The 19,082-nt window shown below is 41.3% G+C and overlaps 1 protein-coding gene across 2 annotated transcripts; it reads right to left on the reverse strand.

Moving 5' to 3' along the window:
- Window positions 1-1,445: 1,445 nt before the first annotated feature.
- Window positions 1,446-18,875, reverse strand: lhx6a (LIM homeobox 6a). Of its 2 annotated transcripts, XM_071530186.1 has the most exons (10): window positions 18,395-18,875; window positions 17,365-17,433; window positions 16,904-17,086; window positions 14,118-14,239; window positions 5,006-5,226; window positions 4,177-4,277; window positions 3,874-3,969; window positions 3,316-3,486; window positions 3,268-3,271; window positions 1,446-3,082 (listed from the first exon to the last, which is right to left on the reverse strand). In XM_071530186.1, the coding sequence occupies exons 1-10, from the start codon at window positions 18,470-18,472 to the stop codon at window positions 3,003-3,005; spliced, it is 1,125 nt and encodes a 374-aa protein (XP_071386287.1). In that variant the 5' UTR covers window positions 18,473-18,875; the 3' UTR covers window positions 1,446-3,002. The 2 variants fall into 2 exon arrangements, with proteins under 2 accessions (XP_071386287.1, XP_071386293.1); XM_071530192.1 differs by lacking the exons at window positions 1,446-3,082; window positions 3,268-3,271 and having other exon boundaries at window positions 3,325-3,466.
- Between the last annotated feature and the right edge of the window lie 207 nt (window positions 18,876-19,082).

The raw sequence follows: 19,082 nt of genomic DNA on the forward strand, positions 1-19,082 counted from the left end.
TATTTGCCTGTATGTTTATCTCTCTCTTGTGTGTTTATCAGACCTTTGTCTGTGTTTCTGAGTGTTTCTGAATGCCTAAAGCTAAAGGTAAAGATTGTCCATGTAAAATTCAGTGTTTTGTTTCAACCTGAACACCACTAATTTATGAGTAATTACTCTGTAATTAAAAACTAAGACACAAACTTAAATTGAGCCCCATAATTTTGTAGAAATAAAAAGATGATCTGCAGCACTCAAAGAGAAGGAAAAAGATTTTGGCTTCCTGTTTTCAACATGATGCACTGTTGGTTTTACACACTTAACCAGAACTGCAGCATTTAGCACATGAGGGCATTTTGATTACTAGCTCATATCCCAGGCGTTTTTTGGGATACACTGTTTATATGCATGTACATGTCCCAGCAATGAGTATTCCTGTATACATAAATAAAGAGAATATTCAGAATATTACCATGGAAACATAACATTCACTGTCTACACTAAAACAACAATAAATAAAATAAGGTGTTGACATGCCTCGGTATCTGGGTCAATACTGGAATACCTCAGCTATCATATTCATATTCATATTTTTATAATCAAAGGTTGAGCTTATCCAGGTTGTTGTAAACAGGATATGACACATGCATGCACACATGCTCCAACTCCAAAGCAGAATACTCGAATATTCAAAATAATACCTGTTTTTAATGTGCAGGTAATGTAGACTGTACAGATCTACAGGTGAGGATCATGTATAGATGGTTATTCATTTAGGACCTTTTACCTATATTACCAGAAAAAATATTTCAAATATGTGATCTAAGTCAATTCTTCAAGTATTTAAAAAGGTATTCCACTGCAGTAATTTGCCCAGGTATGCGGGGTATCTATCCCATGATGCACCCTGAGAGTGGCTTCATCTGTGTGATGGATGTGAAGGATCAGAAGAGTGCAGCAGGCCACAGTCACGGCTGCACACTGACCCACGAAGAGCACAGCGGCAATGCAACAAGAGCCGTGATTACTTCCTGCATCATGCTGGGTATACACACACACACGCGCACACACACACACACACACACACACACATGTACACAATTATGCACAACACATACATGCACCAACATGGACACATAACCAAAGAACAAAACGTCAAAGCACGTATCAGAAAGCACAGCTGCACCAACACACACACACATATGAGACAGAGAAACATCACACTTAATTATAAGCCACATAGAATATGTAGATTACCACATTTCTATTTTTCTTTTTTTGCCACTCAAAACATCTCTTCCAGGAGGTGAGCCTAGATTTTGTGCTTAATTTTCTTTGCTTTGTGCCAAACAGGTTGTTTGGGTAAAGTAAAAGTGACTTATTGCTTCACTAATCTATCCTTGAAATGACCCAAAACCAACCACAAAAATATCACATTCTATTTTATTGCATTTTAGTACACAAAACATTTATGATGCACAGTCTATCAAATAAACTTTTGTTTTCATTTCATGTTTTTTTAATAAAACAAAACAATTTCAGAGGGGGAAAAAAAGTGCTTTACAGGGATTAACCATCTCAATAAATACAAGGACATTGAGGTCTTGTTGGATCCTGTTCTTCACACAATGGCCATGGCACTAAAATACAGATGCACACTCTCTACCCCTGCCAATACACACACATACACACACAGAGAAACACACATGTCTTACTATGTACAACCCCAGTCTGTTTCATATTGTCCATATTGTACCAATACTCCATTTCCCCTCTTGCAGTGAGAGAGCAAAAGACACACACACAGAGGCTGGACAAGCGACCCAGGAAATCATAAATTAGTGACAATACACTTGTTTGGAAATACGAAATAAGTTCTACATGTAACTTCTGACACTTCAGTCTTTGTAAGTTTAGGCCAGTGTGACCAGTATGCTCATGTCAGACTTCCCTGTCTTTCTCTCTCGGTAAAAAGAAATCAAACAGCTTTAGGTTGACAGGATTGTGGTGGCTCGAGACTGTCGGTTCCTGCTTCTAATGTTAGAGTCATAATTTAAACAGATACACAAGCTTAGAAATTGTGCTTTGAGGTTTCTTTCATGATAAGCAGTTGAAAGTGTAAACACATGCAAACAAAACATAATCGCCCAAATGAAATTTAACTTTAATCCTGTTCAATGATGAATCCATTATAGACTAGAAATTTAATTTACAAATTGATTCACTGCTGTAAACGATGTTTCCTTTTAACAATTGAAAAGATAAGGCACACAATTTATTCTCATTGTTAAAAAAAAAAAATGTGATTGAGAAGTGTGTCTTTTTTTTGAGTTTTGAGATGTTATAAAGTGTCACTCTTCAATACCTCAGGAAAAATTTCCAACAGTCAGCGTATTTAGTTTACATTTAGTTTTCCTTCATGGTTGTTTAGAGAGAAAAGAGGGAGGTGTCTTACCTCTAATGTGGTCTGCTGTGTGTGCCTGGCCCCTGGGACACAACGGCAGCTCCTTTTAAATTTTCCCCACTCTATTTATCTCCAGATCTCAAGAGGCATCAATCCTGCTTCCTCGGTCAGTTTCATCCCTTCAAATCTCCCTCCCCCTTCAAGTAACAACAGATCAGAGGGCAGACGAGCAGAGAGGAGGACGCTGTACACATGGAGAAAAATGGGTCCTTAGGTAGAGTAAACTACTAGTGGGCAGTCAATGGATTCCTGCTAATGATAAACGCTTCACAATCATTTTTGACAGACTGGCTGCAGGTGAGATATTCCTGTTCAAAAAAAAAAACAAAAAAAAAACACAATGACGGCTGTATCTTTTTCTTTTTTTTCCCACTTTCTTCCATTTCTTTCTCTTTCTCTCCAGAGTGGTGAGGGCTCCAGGGGTAAGATTTTGTGTTTTTCCCCGAGTTGACTCCTATTTGAGCTGTGGGTCAGGTTGGCGGACGTCAGTGATGGGAGGTCAAGGGTTACGCTCCAGAGGTTAGGGGTCACCAGGGCGATGGTGGTGGTGGTGGGGGCGCTAGCGGCTGAGGGGGAGCTGCGGCAGCGACATGGCCTGGTGCGGGAGACTCTGCGAAGTCAACACGGAGAAGGGATGACCTAGAGAAGTGGGGACAGAAGGGAGTCGTTTACAAGAGGAGACTCAGTTTTAAATATTGTAGCATAACAGCACACAAAAACAATGACCGAAAAAGTGTCTAATAGTCAGTAATCATCTAAACTGGGATAATACGTTGTAGCATGCTAATTCATGATTCAGTTAGAGATTCAGCTGAGATGTTTGCGATCCTTTTCACCACACAGAAGTAAACTACCACTCACTGTCGATGTACCCGGTACCCGTGCAGGGCCACCATGCGCGCTCTCTCTGGACTGCCGAAGGGGGAGTAATGCAGCTCATCTGGCAGGGAGGAGGGTATCCGGGACTGGGGATGACCTTGGGGAGCCCCACTGTGCTGGGGCGTGTGCTTTTTGTGTCTTGCTCTGCAGTTTTGAAACCACACCTATGAAGATGCAATGTAACCAGACATCATGTAGCTATATTCTTGAATAGAATATGTAGATTTATTTCGCATATATGCTTAAAAAAACAACAATTCATAGATGACAGTAAAACACAGATAAAATGTTTAATTAGAGCATAAATATCTAAACATTTTGGTTTTATTATTATTCAGATGAAAAAAAATCTAAAAATGCAATCATAAAACAGCCATTTCCCACAGTCATGTCTTTATTAATTATATGTCTGGATCAAGTAGTAGGTAATTGTATGTTGCTGTAATTCAGTAACTGTTTAGTCTAATTCTCATTACTCCATATACTTCACCAGCACCATAACGTAAGCAGATTCATGAGTACCAGGAGTGTGTGGATGGCTGTGTACTGACCTGTATAACTCTCCTGCTAAGGCCTGTCATGTCAGCTAGCTTCTGCAGCGTCTGGGCATCTGGATTGTTGTCCTGGGCAAACTGTGCCTGCATGATCTGCACAGAGACGAGACATTGGCGTGAAATCGGATTCTGCTGAACTCAGTTTATGACAGATACCATGAAATATTTCCGGTAAAAATGTGGTGGTTTGAATCTGAAGAAATTCAGCTGAAGAGAAGGCTACGCAGATGAAATGTGTTTTGACCAGGAAAGAGGAACAAGGAACAAGCGTGTGTGTGTGTGTGTGTGTGTGTGTCTGACCTGTAGTTGTTCTGCAGTAAATGAGGTTCGTGCCCTTTTGGCAGGTTTGGGTTGGCTGTCTTGTTCTGTTGGAACTGCTCCTTCTAAAGTGATACCGCTGCCTGGAAGAGACGATGGCAGAGAGATATATGAGAGGCAGGTGAGTGGCAAGATAAGGCGAAGAGAAGAGACTTAAAATTATTGCAGGAGACGTTCGCAAATAAACTCAAATTTGACATCTGAACTACTGCACACTGTATCACAGAAAGACCCAAATTCGAGAAATACAGTCTAGTCGTGGGCTCAATCAACATGACCTGTTCATACTCTTGTCATGTGGGCACCCAGCAGAACCAAGCAGTAATCAGAAATGTATTGGCCAGAAGATGATTTTGGAGGTGGTCACAAGATAATATGAAATATATTCAAATGCACAAATACATTTTCAGGTAAAAATACAAAAACACTTTTGGATGTTTCACTTGCTAGTTGATAGATGAATGTCATGAAAGGCAGTGATCCAAAAGAGAACCAAGGGACTCCATCTTAAGGTGAAAAAATCTAATAATATTTTGTTAAATCATGGGCCTCAAGACAATAAAAAAGGACCAACGTGTACCGACCTAACGGAGTACCTTGGTTCTCTTTTGGATCACTGCCTTTCACGACATTCATCTGTCTGCTAGCAAGTGAAACATCCATACGTGTTTTTATATTCATGGAAAGCCACCATCTACCAAAGAGCACCTGTCTACATATATCAGACCCATGCAGCGCCTCTTCCCTGTGTCCAAGACTTTTGAGAACCACCAAGAACCACCAGAGCAAACAAACCAGAACCGCTACTCACCGCTCTCAGCAGCTCGTTTGAGGTTCTCCACCATGGTGTCATAGTGGATCCTACACAGGACCTTCTCCTCCACCAAGCCAAACTCCTCTCCCGTGGACAGCTGCCTCTTACAAGAGTAGCAGGCAAAACATGCCAAGTGGTACGCATTGCCCCTTGCCCGACGCACCCAGTCGCTGGCGTATATCTGCCGACCGCAGCGGGCACACTTAGTACCAAACCTACTGTGAGATAGAGAAAGAGAGAACAACAGAGGCAGGGGGAGCGAGAGAGAGAGACAGAATGAGGAGTCAGTGGTTTGTAGCTGGGGTAAGAATCTTAACAGCAGTATTTCAGAGGAGAAAACCACAGTGGTTGATGATCTGTTCAATCTCATCTCGAGCCCACTGCCAGACAACACAGACATAGAATCATACACACACACACACACTTTTGAGGAAAGAGAGGCCCTTTTCTCTGAACTTGAAAAGAAGTGTTTTTAACTTGAAGCCTTGGCAGACTACCTATGCTGAGTATGAACTCAAAGGGCTTGAGGAAGAAACCTTGGAGAAGGATATGGCCTTCAGAAAAACTCCTGACTGCGGCTGCAAGCTGAGCCTTGAATGCAAACAAACCAACACCTGCAATTTCCTGGCTGATGCATGAAGGCCCTGACACACACACACACACACACACACACACACACACATGCACACACAACCAACAAACACATAAAGCATGGCGGTTTTGCACACAGTGGAAGACGAAGACAGACTCGCATGACATCACTGTAGATCGCCCCGCTGTAACTGATAGCAACAGTGAGGTCAGGCAGCATATAAACCTAAACCACCTGACTTACTGTTCTGGATGGGTGGGTGGGTGTGTGCGGTGGGGGTTGAGGGGTAGAGAGGGAGGGTGAGAGATAAATGGATAGAGGGGTACAGAAGGATAGAGGCAAGGCAACAACAGGGACACCAGTGACAACTGTGGATTGTTGGGTCAGGAAATGCTGTACGACAATTGCTCATGAGCTCATATCAAGGTATTCATGTTAGAAATGAACATGTTCTACTAAAATGAAGTTTAACTTAATAAAGGCAGAGAATAAAGGCAGAGATGTAGTACAGTTTTGTGGATTTAATTATACTAAATGTCGTGCTCACTCAGACATCAGTGTGTGAGATGCATGAAAATGGAGAGTTTTTGTAATCCTTAACTGAGGGTTAGGGTTCACTGAACACTGTGTTGTTGGCATTGTGGAGCAGACCAGCTCCATTTCGCCAAAGTAAACCTCCAAACCGCTTTAATACAATTGAAGACCATTTTGCCAATTTCCCATTTTACACCAGAGTCAAAGCCATTAAGCACTTCAGTGTTTAATAGAGCAATCTGTAGTACTATCATCATATTTTACAACTGGTTGTAGCTCAATTTTGAAACTGCTCCACATTGATCTGATTGTTCTATAAAACAGACACTTTCCTGGCCCAGACATCAAGGGTTTACCAAAAGCAGATAGCAGGGATAGAAAGGCAAGTTGGACACTAAAATGGCCACAGTACCTTGGAATAGCTGCTGTTTCTTTTAACCACTGTGGAACCAATATGGTTGCCTTGGTACACTCAATAACAATATGGCTGCCATACATTATGATTCTCTCTGTTTTAGCAATACAGATGGCCAGCCCAAGCTCTGTTTGTGAAGGTGAGTGCATTACACCTAGACTTCATATAAACACAGTATCACAAACATGAGCTCAGTGCCAAGAGACGGGGGGGGGGGGGGGGGGGGGGGGGGGGATTCAAGGAAATGAAGGAGGCATGAGCTGGTGAGGGGACGAAGCAGGATGAGGGGGGTGAATAGACGTGGAGTGAGGAGGTAAGTGGCTGAGGCAGAGGGTTGTAGTGAGGTGAGGGATGCGTGAGGGTGAGGGGAAAAAGCCAAGAGAAGAGCGCTGATGGGAGAGGGAGCAGGAGGACTGGGATGCAGGAGAGCGCGAGGGGTTGCCAAGTGAGTGGATTTGGCAGCATATCAATGCACTCCAGTCCACTCTATCTGGGATGAAAGCATACTGTAGCCCTGACATCTCACAAGCTTGTGTCCCTCCTTATGTAGGCTATATGAGCTTGTCGACCAGAAAATTGAATCGTAGTTTCAATTCCATGAGGTAGTATGGCAGAGAATATTAATAGTTCATATTGCTTAAAGTCTACTATCTCTGCCTGGTGTCTCCTGGCTTGCCTCTTATCAGTCAGTCTGTCTGTCTGTACACCAGTCTACATGTCTATCTGCCTGTCTGTCTGTCTGTCCGCCTGTCTGGCTGCCAACTGGTCTGCTCTTTGACCAGTCCACATGTCTGCCTGGCTTCCTGCCTTACTAGTTTCTAATTGATTAGCACTGTCCAGTCAACTATAATACACCAATGCAACAACGCACAAATAAAAACACTGCGTTCACACACCCAAGGGGTAAATTCGTTTCTGCATCTTTTGCCTATAGCCTGATGTCCTCCATAACAAACAAATTCAGTTTAGCATTTAGCAGCTACATCATGAGAAAAAGTCCTTGCACAGACCTTGAAATAACATTGGCTAGCACAGCACTTGCGGAGAGCTTAAGTTATCACAAATATGTTGAACTTAACCAAAAATCTCCTATAACCCAATAAAGCCATTCCGGAGACAAATCGACTCCATGGCTTACTGCATGTATGTATGTATCGTTTCAGATTGTTACGGAGAATCCCTGGCCGTTTCTACAGTAAAGAGAAAAACATTGTGGAACATTCCGGCTAATCTAGCATGACAGCTTGTCAGTTTCAAGCTCGGAGACAGAACCCAGAAAAGGAGCAAATCACATCCCTTTTTTTGACCCCTCCTTCATCCCCCTTTTTTTTTTTTACCCCTCCCTCCTTCCACCCCTCTCTTTTTGTATCTCATTATGTCTTTGTACCAAAAAACCTGCTGTTTATTTTGGAATCATGTCAATCCTTACGGCCCCTATATTACTCACTGGAGGAAAATCCTATACCACAAAACTCCCTTTCCCCCAGACCTCTCCTCTTTTCTCCTCTTCTTTCTTCTAATCTTTACTCTTTTTTTTTGCAGTAATTCACCTGCTGCTGAAAGAGAGGCTTGAGGAGATATACGTTTTTTGGATTAATTCTGATATGCTATGAGAATACACTAATCTCTGTTGAATTTGTCCTGAGAGAGTTCTTGTTTGACTGTGGTTTTGAGGCAGGATGTTCTCAGTAGGCCTGCAGTGTAAAATGGGAGAGAGGGAGAACTAATCCTGTTTCTTTCAAGACAATTTCCTCAACAGATTTAACATATTACCATACTTTTATGTAATTATACTGCACAAAGGGAACCTTGGAATTATTGGAATTTCAATTCTCCATTCTTTGAGCGGGTATTAACGCATTCGCATACGCTGCAGTAATGTTGAATATGGCACATTTTCTTTGTAATAGCCAATCTGCTCTCTAAAGTGAAACATCTATTTCAATGCTTTGACTGAGCAAATTTGCAGCATTGTTCGACAGATGTCTTATTACAATTTATAACCCATTCAGTTCACACACACAAAAAAAAAAAATTTGCTCTGTACCGGTTCCACTCCGGGTTTGCTTGTCATCGTTGCCATGGAGACCTAATCAGCTAACCAGAGGTGGGTTGATGAATACTTGATATCATAACACAGGCACGCGCACATACACACACACACACACACACACACACACACAGACAGACAAACATGCATGCGCACACATACACACATGCGCGCACACACACACACATCTCGCCCACAAAGTTCCCTGTGCGGACTCTGGTTACAGTGTCAGAATCCCAGGGTGCCCCCTGATTAGTGCAGCGCTGCAACTAACTGTGTGGCCCGCAGCTCACGGACAGCCAGCAGGGATGATGTTTCTACAGGGTGAGGTGAGGGAGGGGAGGGGGGGGGGGGGTGATAAAGAAATGGTTTGCGTGTGTGTGTGTGTGTAAGAGCAAGCCCCTGGGGCCTGACATGGGTTTTTGAGGCACAGCACTGGCTCTGTCCTGTGCCCCCATCACGGCACACTCATACACACTCCACCTTCCTCCCCCCACCAAGTACACACACACACACACGTATATGGGGGGGGGGGGGGGGAACCCACTCTGATTTCCTGCTATTACGCCCCATTAAAGCAGCTGTCAGTCCAAAGCCAGATGAGAGGCTGACACAGATGAGGGAATATCTCCAGAGGTTTGAAGCGAACCCAGAGGATCTAGACTCATAGTGGTGTTTAGCCCGGTTTAAATCTGGCCTAAACCCAGATTACAGTTTACATTTACAGAGGTAACCATTGTAGAAGCATCGACCCTGCAGCTAAGCTTCATTGGTACTGCAGGATTTCTAAAATATTTTCTCATTTTCCAGAGTGACTCCCAGCCAAATCTAATCTAAACATTGGAATATGATTATGTAAATGAGGAAATTTCTCCAGAGATTTTAGCCAAATTTAGTGGAAGGTCCAGCTCTTAGCTCGCAATATGTCTAGTAGTCTGACCTAGTTTAAATCAAACCCAAATCCACTATCACATCAAAAATCAAAATGGAGTATGAACATTTTAACTAATGCTGGAGGAAAGGGGACATGCCAAATATAACGCACAATCTGTCTAGTCATGACAGTATATCATTTTCTTTGTCACTCCTATCTTTAGAGCGACTCTCCAGTATCTGCCATTTAATAAAACAGAAATGCCATAAAAAATGATCATTAAAAAAAAAAAAGCTAAAAAAGCTAGTGGAAGGCCAAGAATTCATAACAGAGCACAGTTTGACTACATCTACATTTGGAGGTGTGGTTTAGGCAATGGGTTGGGGAAAGAGAAGGCTGCTGGATAGTTCCACCAAACTGTGTGATATGCTGTGTTGTGTAAATGTGTTGCCATCTTGTCTCGCAATGTTTGGTCTCTGAACCTCTGAAATGATCAGGTGAAATGTCTAGTGTAATGTCTTGTGTGGATGGATTAAAGTTTTGATGTATGAAACTTCTATGCGTAAAAAACAATCTGCAGGGACATAAAATTAATCAGAAAATCTAAATATTTTTAACAAAAGCAACTAGAAGGCCCAAGATGGCTAATACAGATGTCTGAGGTCATGATACAATGACTGGTACTATGACAGCTACATGAGTTTGAAATGTGACATTGTGCTCGTTTTTTTTCTTTTTTGCATTTGCATTCATACTGTTTATAAACACTGGAGCACAATGGACCTGTAATTTGAATTATGGCGGGAAACAAAAATTACAAAAACATTGTTTTCCATCAGCCTGTCCTATCCTACCTTTCAAAATCTATTAGGACAACAAAAGCTCAGGTGTATCACTGCTACATGCAGGTTGAAGTGAAGCACGTCTACAGTGGTTGCCACTATATGAAGTATGAGTAATCTGCAAACTATGAACCATTGGAAAATCATGTTAAACTTCAAATCCCTATCCAGGTGGATCAAGGTGACCAGTGCAAACACAGCTTGCATATTTAGGTAAGCTTCTAGTCACAGTATTACTGCATTGTAACTAATTACAGTATATTTGTACTGGAGATGTCCCCCAACCTTTCATTTTTTCTCTCTTGGTATTGCAGAAACTAACAGTTCCTCTGGGGGATGAATATAAAATATGGGACTCTATGCCATGCTTCATCTGTACTCCATTGATTACTGTTTTTGCAGGTCTAAAGCTTTGAAATATTTGAATTCTACACTGCATGTTTAATTAGCGCTCCAAGCCCAGAGACCAGTATTCAGGGCAGGAGGGGTAAATAGTGAGGGTGCATTTACATGGAAATGGGTCAGGTAAAATATTATTATGATGTGGCAGAACACACACAAAAATTTCCATTTTGTGAAAAAAACTTAGCAAAATGATTGGCAGCTGCTGGACATGGGTAAATAAACAGAGATCTCGGTTTGTGTGTGTGTGTGTGTGTGTGTGTGTGTGTGACGGTGTTTCTGTGTGTGTTGTGTTGCGTATTCATGCTTGTAGGATTTGTGTGAGTCTCTGTGTGTATATGTGCATATGTGTGTGCGCATGTATCTGTGTCTGTGTGTTTAGTTTTTAAGTTTGGACAGGAATCACATTCAGATCAGAAACATGCTGACCAGGCACTCGGGGCAGTCTAATTGCTGGTCTGGAGGCCTGAGGGTCTGGGGTGGAGGACAACTAATTGCTGGTGATTATAAACCTCAGAGCGGTGGCTTGGTATTAGGTTTCAATCAGACAAACACCATAGCTCACTCACAGCTCTAAGCACTCACACGTGCACACACACACACACACACACACACACACACACACACACACACACACACACACGCACACACACACATATGCACAAACGGGCATGCGCACCAACATACACATATACAAATATACACCAGCTCCAGGCTACTGAACAGAATTTTACTACACTGTTTCTAGTGTGAACCCCATTTAACCTCAAGTACCACACACACACACACACACACACTCACATACACACACACATACACACACACACACACTCCTGATCAAATTTCCAAGCACTTGTAAAGACACAAACAGGCACACAAACTATATGTACTATACAAATTTAATACACACCGACCAACTGCCTTATCCTACCTTTACTACATGCAGATACAAGTATGTGTGTGCACACATGCACACACAAACACACACACACACACACAAACACAGACATGCACACACACACACCTTGCTTCTGCCTGCATGGCAAAAACATTATAAGGCGTTGTGAACTGCCTGGTTAGTTACTGATACAATCTATTGGCGTGCTTGGAAGTAAATTCTCTGAATTATATCCACATTGTCTATTAGTCAGGATAAACAGTTAGTCTCTCTCTCTGTCCCTTTCTCTCTCTCTCTCTCTCTCTCTCTCCCTCTCAGCAGCCATTTCAACTCATCAACTGTAACACATTAAATGGTGAGCTCTGCCTCCAGGAAAGTTCCCAGGATGAAAACATGACATTACATTGTTCCCTGCCTGTCTGCCTGTCTGTCTGTCTGTCTGTCTGTCTGTCTGTCTGTCTGTATGACTTCTATCTGCTGTTGTTTATCTGTCTCTGTAAGTATGCCTTTCTATCTGCTTGACAGAAATGTTATGTCGACAAAAATTAAACAAAACTAAAAAGACTACATTATAGAGGTTGTTTTCTGACCAATAGCCTGTCACACATTTAATGTATTTGATAGATAGATAGATAGATAGATAGATAGATAGATAGATAGATAGATAGATAGATAGCAAAAGTGTCATAAGATTGGTGTTAAATTGTTTATTTGATTATTTATTTTATTTATTTTTGATGGTACAATTAATTTTAGATTTCGTTTCATTCATTTTGTTCAATTTAGAAGAAAAAAACGTATTTTTTTCTTTTTTTTTCCAAAATGAATCACGGACATACTATTTTGAATAGAAAAGGGTAGTCAAAATATGGATATGGGATTGTTTTTTCAAATTATGGCAGAATTTTAATTTGTGGAAATTATAGGGGGATATTGTGGCAGTATCATAGCCTACACCATCTCGTCTTCAACTCATTCTTGTAAATACAGTAGAAAAGAATAGAGTATATGCCTAGACACAAAGGCATTTTTTTCCCTGTTTTGGTTGTACTGCAGTTCTGCATTGTCCTGTAACGCTGTGGTTGCCTATTGTCCAATCAAACTGAGACGGCTACACTCTCAAACTCTCTGACATTTCCGGTGACTTCCGTTTGTTTCATCTGCCTCTCGAGCTGATAAAGAGGAATCTGTGCGCTTCGTGGCACGTGGTACATAAGTGTGTGTTGATAAGTTAACGGCTTCAATAGCTGCTGTGTGTGTGTGTGTGTGTGTGTGTGTGTGTGTGTGTGTGTGTGTGTGTGTGTGTGTGTGTGTGTGTGTGTGTGTGTGCGTGCGTGTGTAAGAGCATGAGAGCGTGCGCGGGCGGGTGATGAGCTTGGCTTTGACAGACTATCACGTGAAGCGTCACTTCAGATTGCTGGTCCTAACGCAGAAACCCAGCGGTTCCTAAAACAATGCTGGCCTTCCAGCTGCAACAAGACCGCCGTCATGTCGCTCTGACGCCTGGGATGAAACGAAGCAACACTGACCAGTTCATACTGAGAGATATGGGACAGTCCTGCAGCCAAATAAGGACCGCACATAGGCTTTACCAAAATTGTTTAAGGGAAGTAAAATAAGCATCAAAACGAAAGAGCTGTATCGTTCTATAGAGGTCAAAGTAAAAACAGCCCCAGGTTTAGTGTATCTTATGATCTCTGACCCCGGGAAATTTGATCAAATAAAATAGCCGCACAGAGTTTTGAATCAGCCATTTATAATTTCTGATAAAGTCTAAGCAGCTAATTCCATTTAGATGACAGATGTTACCAATGGGGAAAACCCCTTGGTCAAAAACACGTCTCCGCAAAAAATATGCAAAATGAAATGATATCAAATAGCCTAGCTTTTAGACTCACGCCCAAAAACTCTGAAAAATTCCTCCCGTAAAGTAGACTAGACTACATAATAAAGGCTTAATATTCCTGCTTTTTCAGACTGGAGAGGTTGTGTTTGGATAGCCATAACAAAGTGGTTATCTTTCAGCTCCTCACTATAGTTAAAGGCTGTTATTTTGTTACAGACTTTCAGACAGACTTTCAGACTTTTGAAAAGGTCTTTTAGAAGCACATGAGGCAGCCCGCATCAATCTCAAAGGCTATAAACTGCACAGCGTGTGTGTGTGTGTGTGTGTGTGTGTGTGTGTGTGTGAGAGAGAGAGAGAGAGAGAGAGAGAGAGAGAGAGAGAGAGAGAGAGAGAGAGAGAGAGAGAGAGAGAGAGAGAGACCATACTGCACGAGCTTGAGAGTGTGGGTGTATGTGGTATTTTTAAAACAGTGGAAGACGTATCCTACCTGTGTGTGGAAGACAGAGAAGGAGAGAGAGAGAGAGAGAGAGAGAGAGAGAGAGAGAGAGAGAGAGAGAGAGAGAGCGAGCGATGGCGAGAGGGAAAGAGGGAAAGAGGCCTGCATGTCGCACGAGTGGATGTGGTACTTTGAAAACACAGTCATAAACTTACCCTACCTGAAATAATCCATTTTACAGAAGATCTCTTTGTTTTTGATGTAGCAGCTGCTGTGCTGACGCAGTGACGTTCTACAAACAGAACACTCCAGACAGCGCACGTGCCAGATCAAGTTGTTCACCTGCAAAGAGACGCCATTCATGTCAAATATTATTCTGAAGTGAAAAGTCGCCATAATATTCCTACAGGGACTCAGAGTGTCTGTGGTAGTTAGATAGTGAGTCTATAGAGACCCTGTAATACTTTATGGTATTTTATCTACTATGATGTCACTATAGTATTCCTATACTAATCATATATGGACTAATGGTGTGTCTATGGTCAATAGTGAGTTCATAGCGACCTTACTTCATGGTATTTGTACCTATAGGCTATAGCCTACTATCACTATAAAATTCCTATCTACTAATCATAGGGACTTATAGTGTATCTGTGGTACTCAATGGTGACTTTATAGTGACGTTATCGTACTTTGTATTATGTTTTAATCTCCTATATGGCGTCACTATAGCATTACTGTAGCAGGCTATAGAATCGTTTTTTAATAGTTTTGCTGAGGGAATGGTGTAGTATCACTCTTAAAAAATATTATAGGATTATTTTTTGTTAGGGATAATAGGTAATCGTTGTTAGGCAGTAGATAAATTGCTTATACGCCTACAGTAATAATATTAAGAAATAAATAGGCCTATATATTCTTCTTCGTAATATCTTCTTAAATAGCCTAGGCGTATCTTCTTAAATACACAAGAAATATATTCAAAAGCTATAGGTATATACCGTTACTTAAAACTTAATAATAATAATAATAATAATAATAATCTGCAGGCCTTGCTACATTCACGAAACTACAACTACTAACATTTTAGGGCAATGAGGGAATTATTTCCTTAAAGAGCGAAATCCTGTGATGATAGCCTATTGGCAAATTAATGGATAATCTTGGATTACAAGTGACCAAAGTGTAATGATGAAGTCGGCTTTAAGGTTTACAAACAAGCGATCTCGTTGCCTCAATATGTTGTCCCCAAACTATTTTTAAAATTAATAGTTCATGGCGAGAGATCATCAAGGTTATCTCACAAAATGCGTTATGAATGCACGGATTATTAGGAAAGATCTAAACAACATCCCGTTAGTATTTGTGTTCATCTTAATATGAGACTAGTTTTTTTGTGATTTTGTTTTTGTGATGGTGTTATGTTATTTGTTTGTATATTATGGCCATAATGATAGGCCTACTCATTAAATTGCTCATAAATATATTCTGAAATATTGTCCTAAAATGATGACAAATTAAAATACCGTGCCTACAATGCTTAATTTAATGTGTTAATTATTAGGCTAAAATTATTTATTTTTCAGGCCAATATAAATTTATTTAGCCACTTGCTCAAGTGTTAACAAAAATCAACAGCATCGGCCAATGAGAAATTTGCTCGACATTTCAAGGCAAGAATGAAGAATAATTATTGTTAAAACAGTGCAATAAAAAATAAAAATTAGCCGGTTCTTGGCATTATAGTCTAGGTCATTATAGCCTAGATTTATAAAATTAAATTACATAACCTTTCATAGGCCTGCCATTTTATAATGTAGGCCATGCATGCATTTAGACTATGCAATTATTAATTTATTTACTTATTTATATAAGTTTAGTATTTACAAATAAATAACCTATTGTTATTTGTCCAAAACATGTTTTGGGAAAAAACGTGTACTTGTTTAATGTAAGGTTTAAACAGATAAATGCAAATCGTACAAATAGGCTATATAGATTCTGATAATTTCCTAATATTTCTAATATAACGCGAAAGAAAAGTCGTATCAATCTTATAAAATTTTATCTTCCAAAATATTCAGTCTTTTCATAAATATTAGTATTGCCTTTAATTAAATCTTTTAATAAAATACTTGTCACAGCGACTCTTGTCCCTATGGTCCCTACTACCAGAGTTTTCCAAATTCCTGTCCTGTACGCTTTACAGAGCAGACTCCAAACAAATAGAGTCAGATAATGAACTAATGATCTTCACACTTCCTGACAAACACACCCAGTTGTGCGCGAGTGAGACTGTTTTGGTTGGGAGCACGCGAGCGCACGCGACAAGACAGGGCGTAGTTTTGACACTGAAGTTAGAAGACAGTAAAAACCATAACAACTATATTGTGTCTGAGCTCTGCCAAACCTCATCCGTCCCTTTATCTGTTTTTATATTTTATGGTGGAAATTCAGTTAAGGTTTGGAACAGGCATTTAGATTATTTATTCCATTGCCCATTTATAGTTTACTATGTATCATATGTATTATAGCCGACTATAGGCCTATGTTAGAACTATAGTTACATGTATATAAGTTTAGGCAATATTATGCTTTAGACAGTTATAGGCAACTCATTTGTTATGGAGATTTTCCGTGTTCTCAGCCTAGGTGGATAACAATTTGTAATGTAATTTGTGCCTAATGTTTGGTTGTCCTGGCAGAGGGTAAAGCCAAAAAGGAGAACGCCTAAAGTTGTGCAGGCCTGTGTTCATTCCAGTACATCAGAGCAGAAACACAGCAGGCCAATCCATGCAAACCAAAACAGGACCATGGTCAATAACACATATGTCACGCTCATACACTTGGTTTTGCTCATCTTGAGCAGACATGCTAGCCTATTTGTTGTCTCGAACTATGTTGATGCCAGTGTAAAAACAAACAAACAAGCAAATCACTTCTCGCTGGAGCAGATGGTCAGTTGTATTTTGCCTGATAGGCTCAGTGTCTGGTTATCCGTCTCACCTTGAGCAAGTATCTGTCCAGAATCTCCAGACCGCAGCTGGCGCACATATTCTTCCCGGTGGACGGCACCGAGCTGGCAGTGGAGGTCGGTGAACACACGGACGGGGTGGACGGGGGACTCGGAGACGAGCGGGTGTCCTCCCGCTCCATGTTGGACCGCTGGGATTCTCCGTCCGAATGAGACTGTAAATGTTTCCACAATTCATGATTTAGGTCAGTTTTGAAACCCAAAGCCACAGACAGCCTGCTCCATGTTCCCGGAGTGCCAGTTTCGCACATGCCGCCATATTCATGTTGCGATGCGCACATGAATCACACATTAAAAAAATATTTGATATGAACAATCACAACTAATCTATTTGCTGCACATGCACTGGATGCCGTATATGAATTACTGCGCGCAATTGTGCATTGAGGAATTATCCGGATCTTTTAAAAACATAAAAAGGCAAACCTCTCACCATTGGCATGTGTTTAGTGTCCACACAGCGCGAGGCTCCCGGTGTATTCTGTTGCTCGGTAGAGATCACCTATAAGACAATGTTCAGTAAACGGCAAGTCTTCATCACTTTCCCCGTCTCATCCTCAGCTGGGAAATCCTCAGGAGACATTTGCAGACAGCTCTTCAAGGCTACTCCTATATAAAGTGGTCCTAACAATAAACCCCGGTTAAACCTGTGATATAAGGGCCCCCGCAACAAAAGCCACATTTTAATGAAGCTATTTCAATTTGGATTGATTTTTCCCTGCCCTTAACCCATGCCTCTCAGAATAATAGTATTTTCTTCGCAATCCAGGACACGAGAGTGGAAAAAACTACCTGCAATTACAAATAGCTTGAAACGCTGCGGATAAGAGGGACCCGGAGTGTCAATTTCAACTGTCAATCAGAAAAAGGCAACGGGTCACCCAAAGAATTGCAAATTTGATTTTTAATGGCTGTAATTAAAATCTAATTCTTCTCGGGCGAATTGGCAGCGCTCAAGAGGCTGCGGACCGCAAATCACGCTATTCATAACAGAGAGGCGCGTGCCTCTTCACAGCGGCTGGCGCGTGCAGCTGATCTCAGTACACAAGCAGTGATTCTTATGACATCACAGTGAGACAAAACAAAACTCTCACAAACACTCTAGATGCTGTAGGCTGGAAATAAACTGCACGTTTGTCACCAACAGCAGAGAGACGCATAAGTGATAAATGTAAAAGTTCAGGAAAGGAGATTGACAATTTGGTAATTCTATCAAAACTGTTTGAGACGCATTTTTAAATTGTGATATTTATTGATCCATGTAAGGATCAGTTATGTTATGTTATGCCACATATCACCAGCCTTGCATTATAACATAGAAAGGTAATTCTACATCCTACACTGTAATAAACTAAACAGTGTAGGCCTGAGCTGCTGTTCAGTGTTGTAGCTACTTGTCCAATTGGAACCTTTTTACGCACAAAGTTATGGGCCGTAGTCGGCCGTTTCCAAAACACTAGTACCTGTTTCGTGGGAATTCCTTCGGACAGAATCTTATTTCCCTCTGAAAGAGGGGACAAAACCTCATTTTTCCAATACATGAACCCCTGGAGTCTCACAGCGTACAGGGTCTCCAAACTCGGCGCCTGGAATCAGGGGAGATTTTCATGCAGAAGAGTCAACGATGAGCGTCAAAACTTGTATCATCCGTACCATGGATTCGGGTGTAACTGGCGCACAGTTTTGTTTTTAACGCAAATGTTTTTCTCTTTCGGACGCTGTTGTAGGACGATCTCCCCGCTGCGCACGCAAACTATCAAACGTGAAGTTATGAGGATATGAAGAGGCGAGGAGTTGCTTGCTGCTCCTCAGAGAGCCTTATTTAGAACAGAAAGATTTCTTCCTTTCCCCGTTTTCCCCTCTCTCCGCTTTTGGGAAGGAGTCTGACTACAGGAAGTGAATCAAACTGAGGGGTTGGTAGCGTTTACTCCAAGGCTTCATAGGTGCAGGGGAGACTGCAGGGCTGCAAAGACGACGAGAGCGCAACGAGGCAGAGAACCGAGGTGTCTCCGCACAGCTGTAGTGAAAGTTTGTGTGGCTCCGGCCTGCCTTATAGTTAAAGAAGGGGGAGGGTGAAGAAAGGCTTTCATACATGCGTGAGAAGGGTGGACACAGTTTGGAACAGTTATGACAGTAACTTACTCAAAGTCT

Source organism: Centroberyx affinis, unplaced genomic scaffold, assembly GCF_046629955.1.
Source record: "Centroberyx affinis isolate AG114_WGS23_722 - 3 ecotype Tasmania unplaced genomic scaffold, CSIRO-AGI_Caff_v1 ptg000131l_1, whole genome shotgun sequence".
Lineage (NCBI taxonomy): Eukaryota > Metazoa > Chordata > Actinopteri > Beryciformes > Berycidae > Centroberyx > Centroberyx affinis.

What these genes read in the sequence shown, in the direction of transcription:
- lhx6a (XM_071530186.1), bottom strand. Translation starts at nt 18,472, where the DNA reads ATGTATTGGAAAAATGAGGTTTTGTCCCCTCTTTCAGAGGGAAATAAG. An exon ending in TTACTGCAGAACAACTACAG is followed by an intron (nt 3,970 to 4,176) that starts GTCAGACACACA and finishes GTCTCTGTGCAG; the next exon opens with ATCATGCAGGCACAGTTTGC. An exon ending in TTAGCAGGAGAGTTATACAG is followed by an intron (nt 3,487 to 3,873) that starts GTCAGTACACAG and finishes GCATCTTCATAG; the next exon opens with GTGTGGTTTCAAAACTGCAG.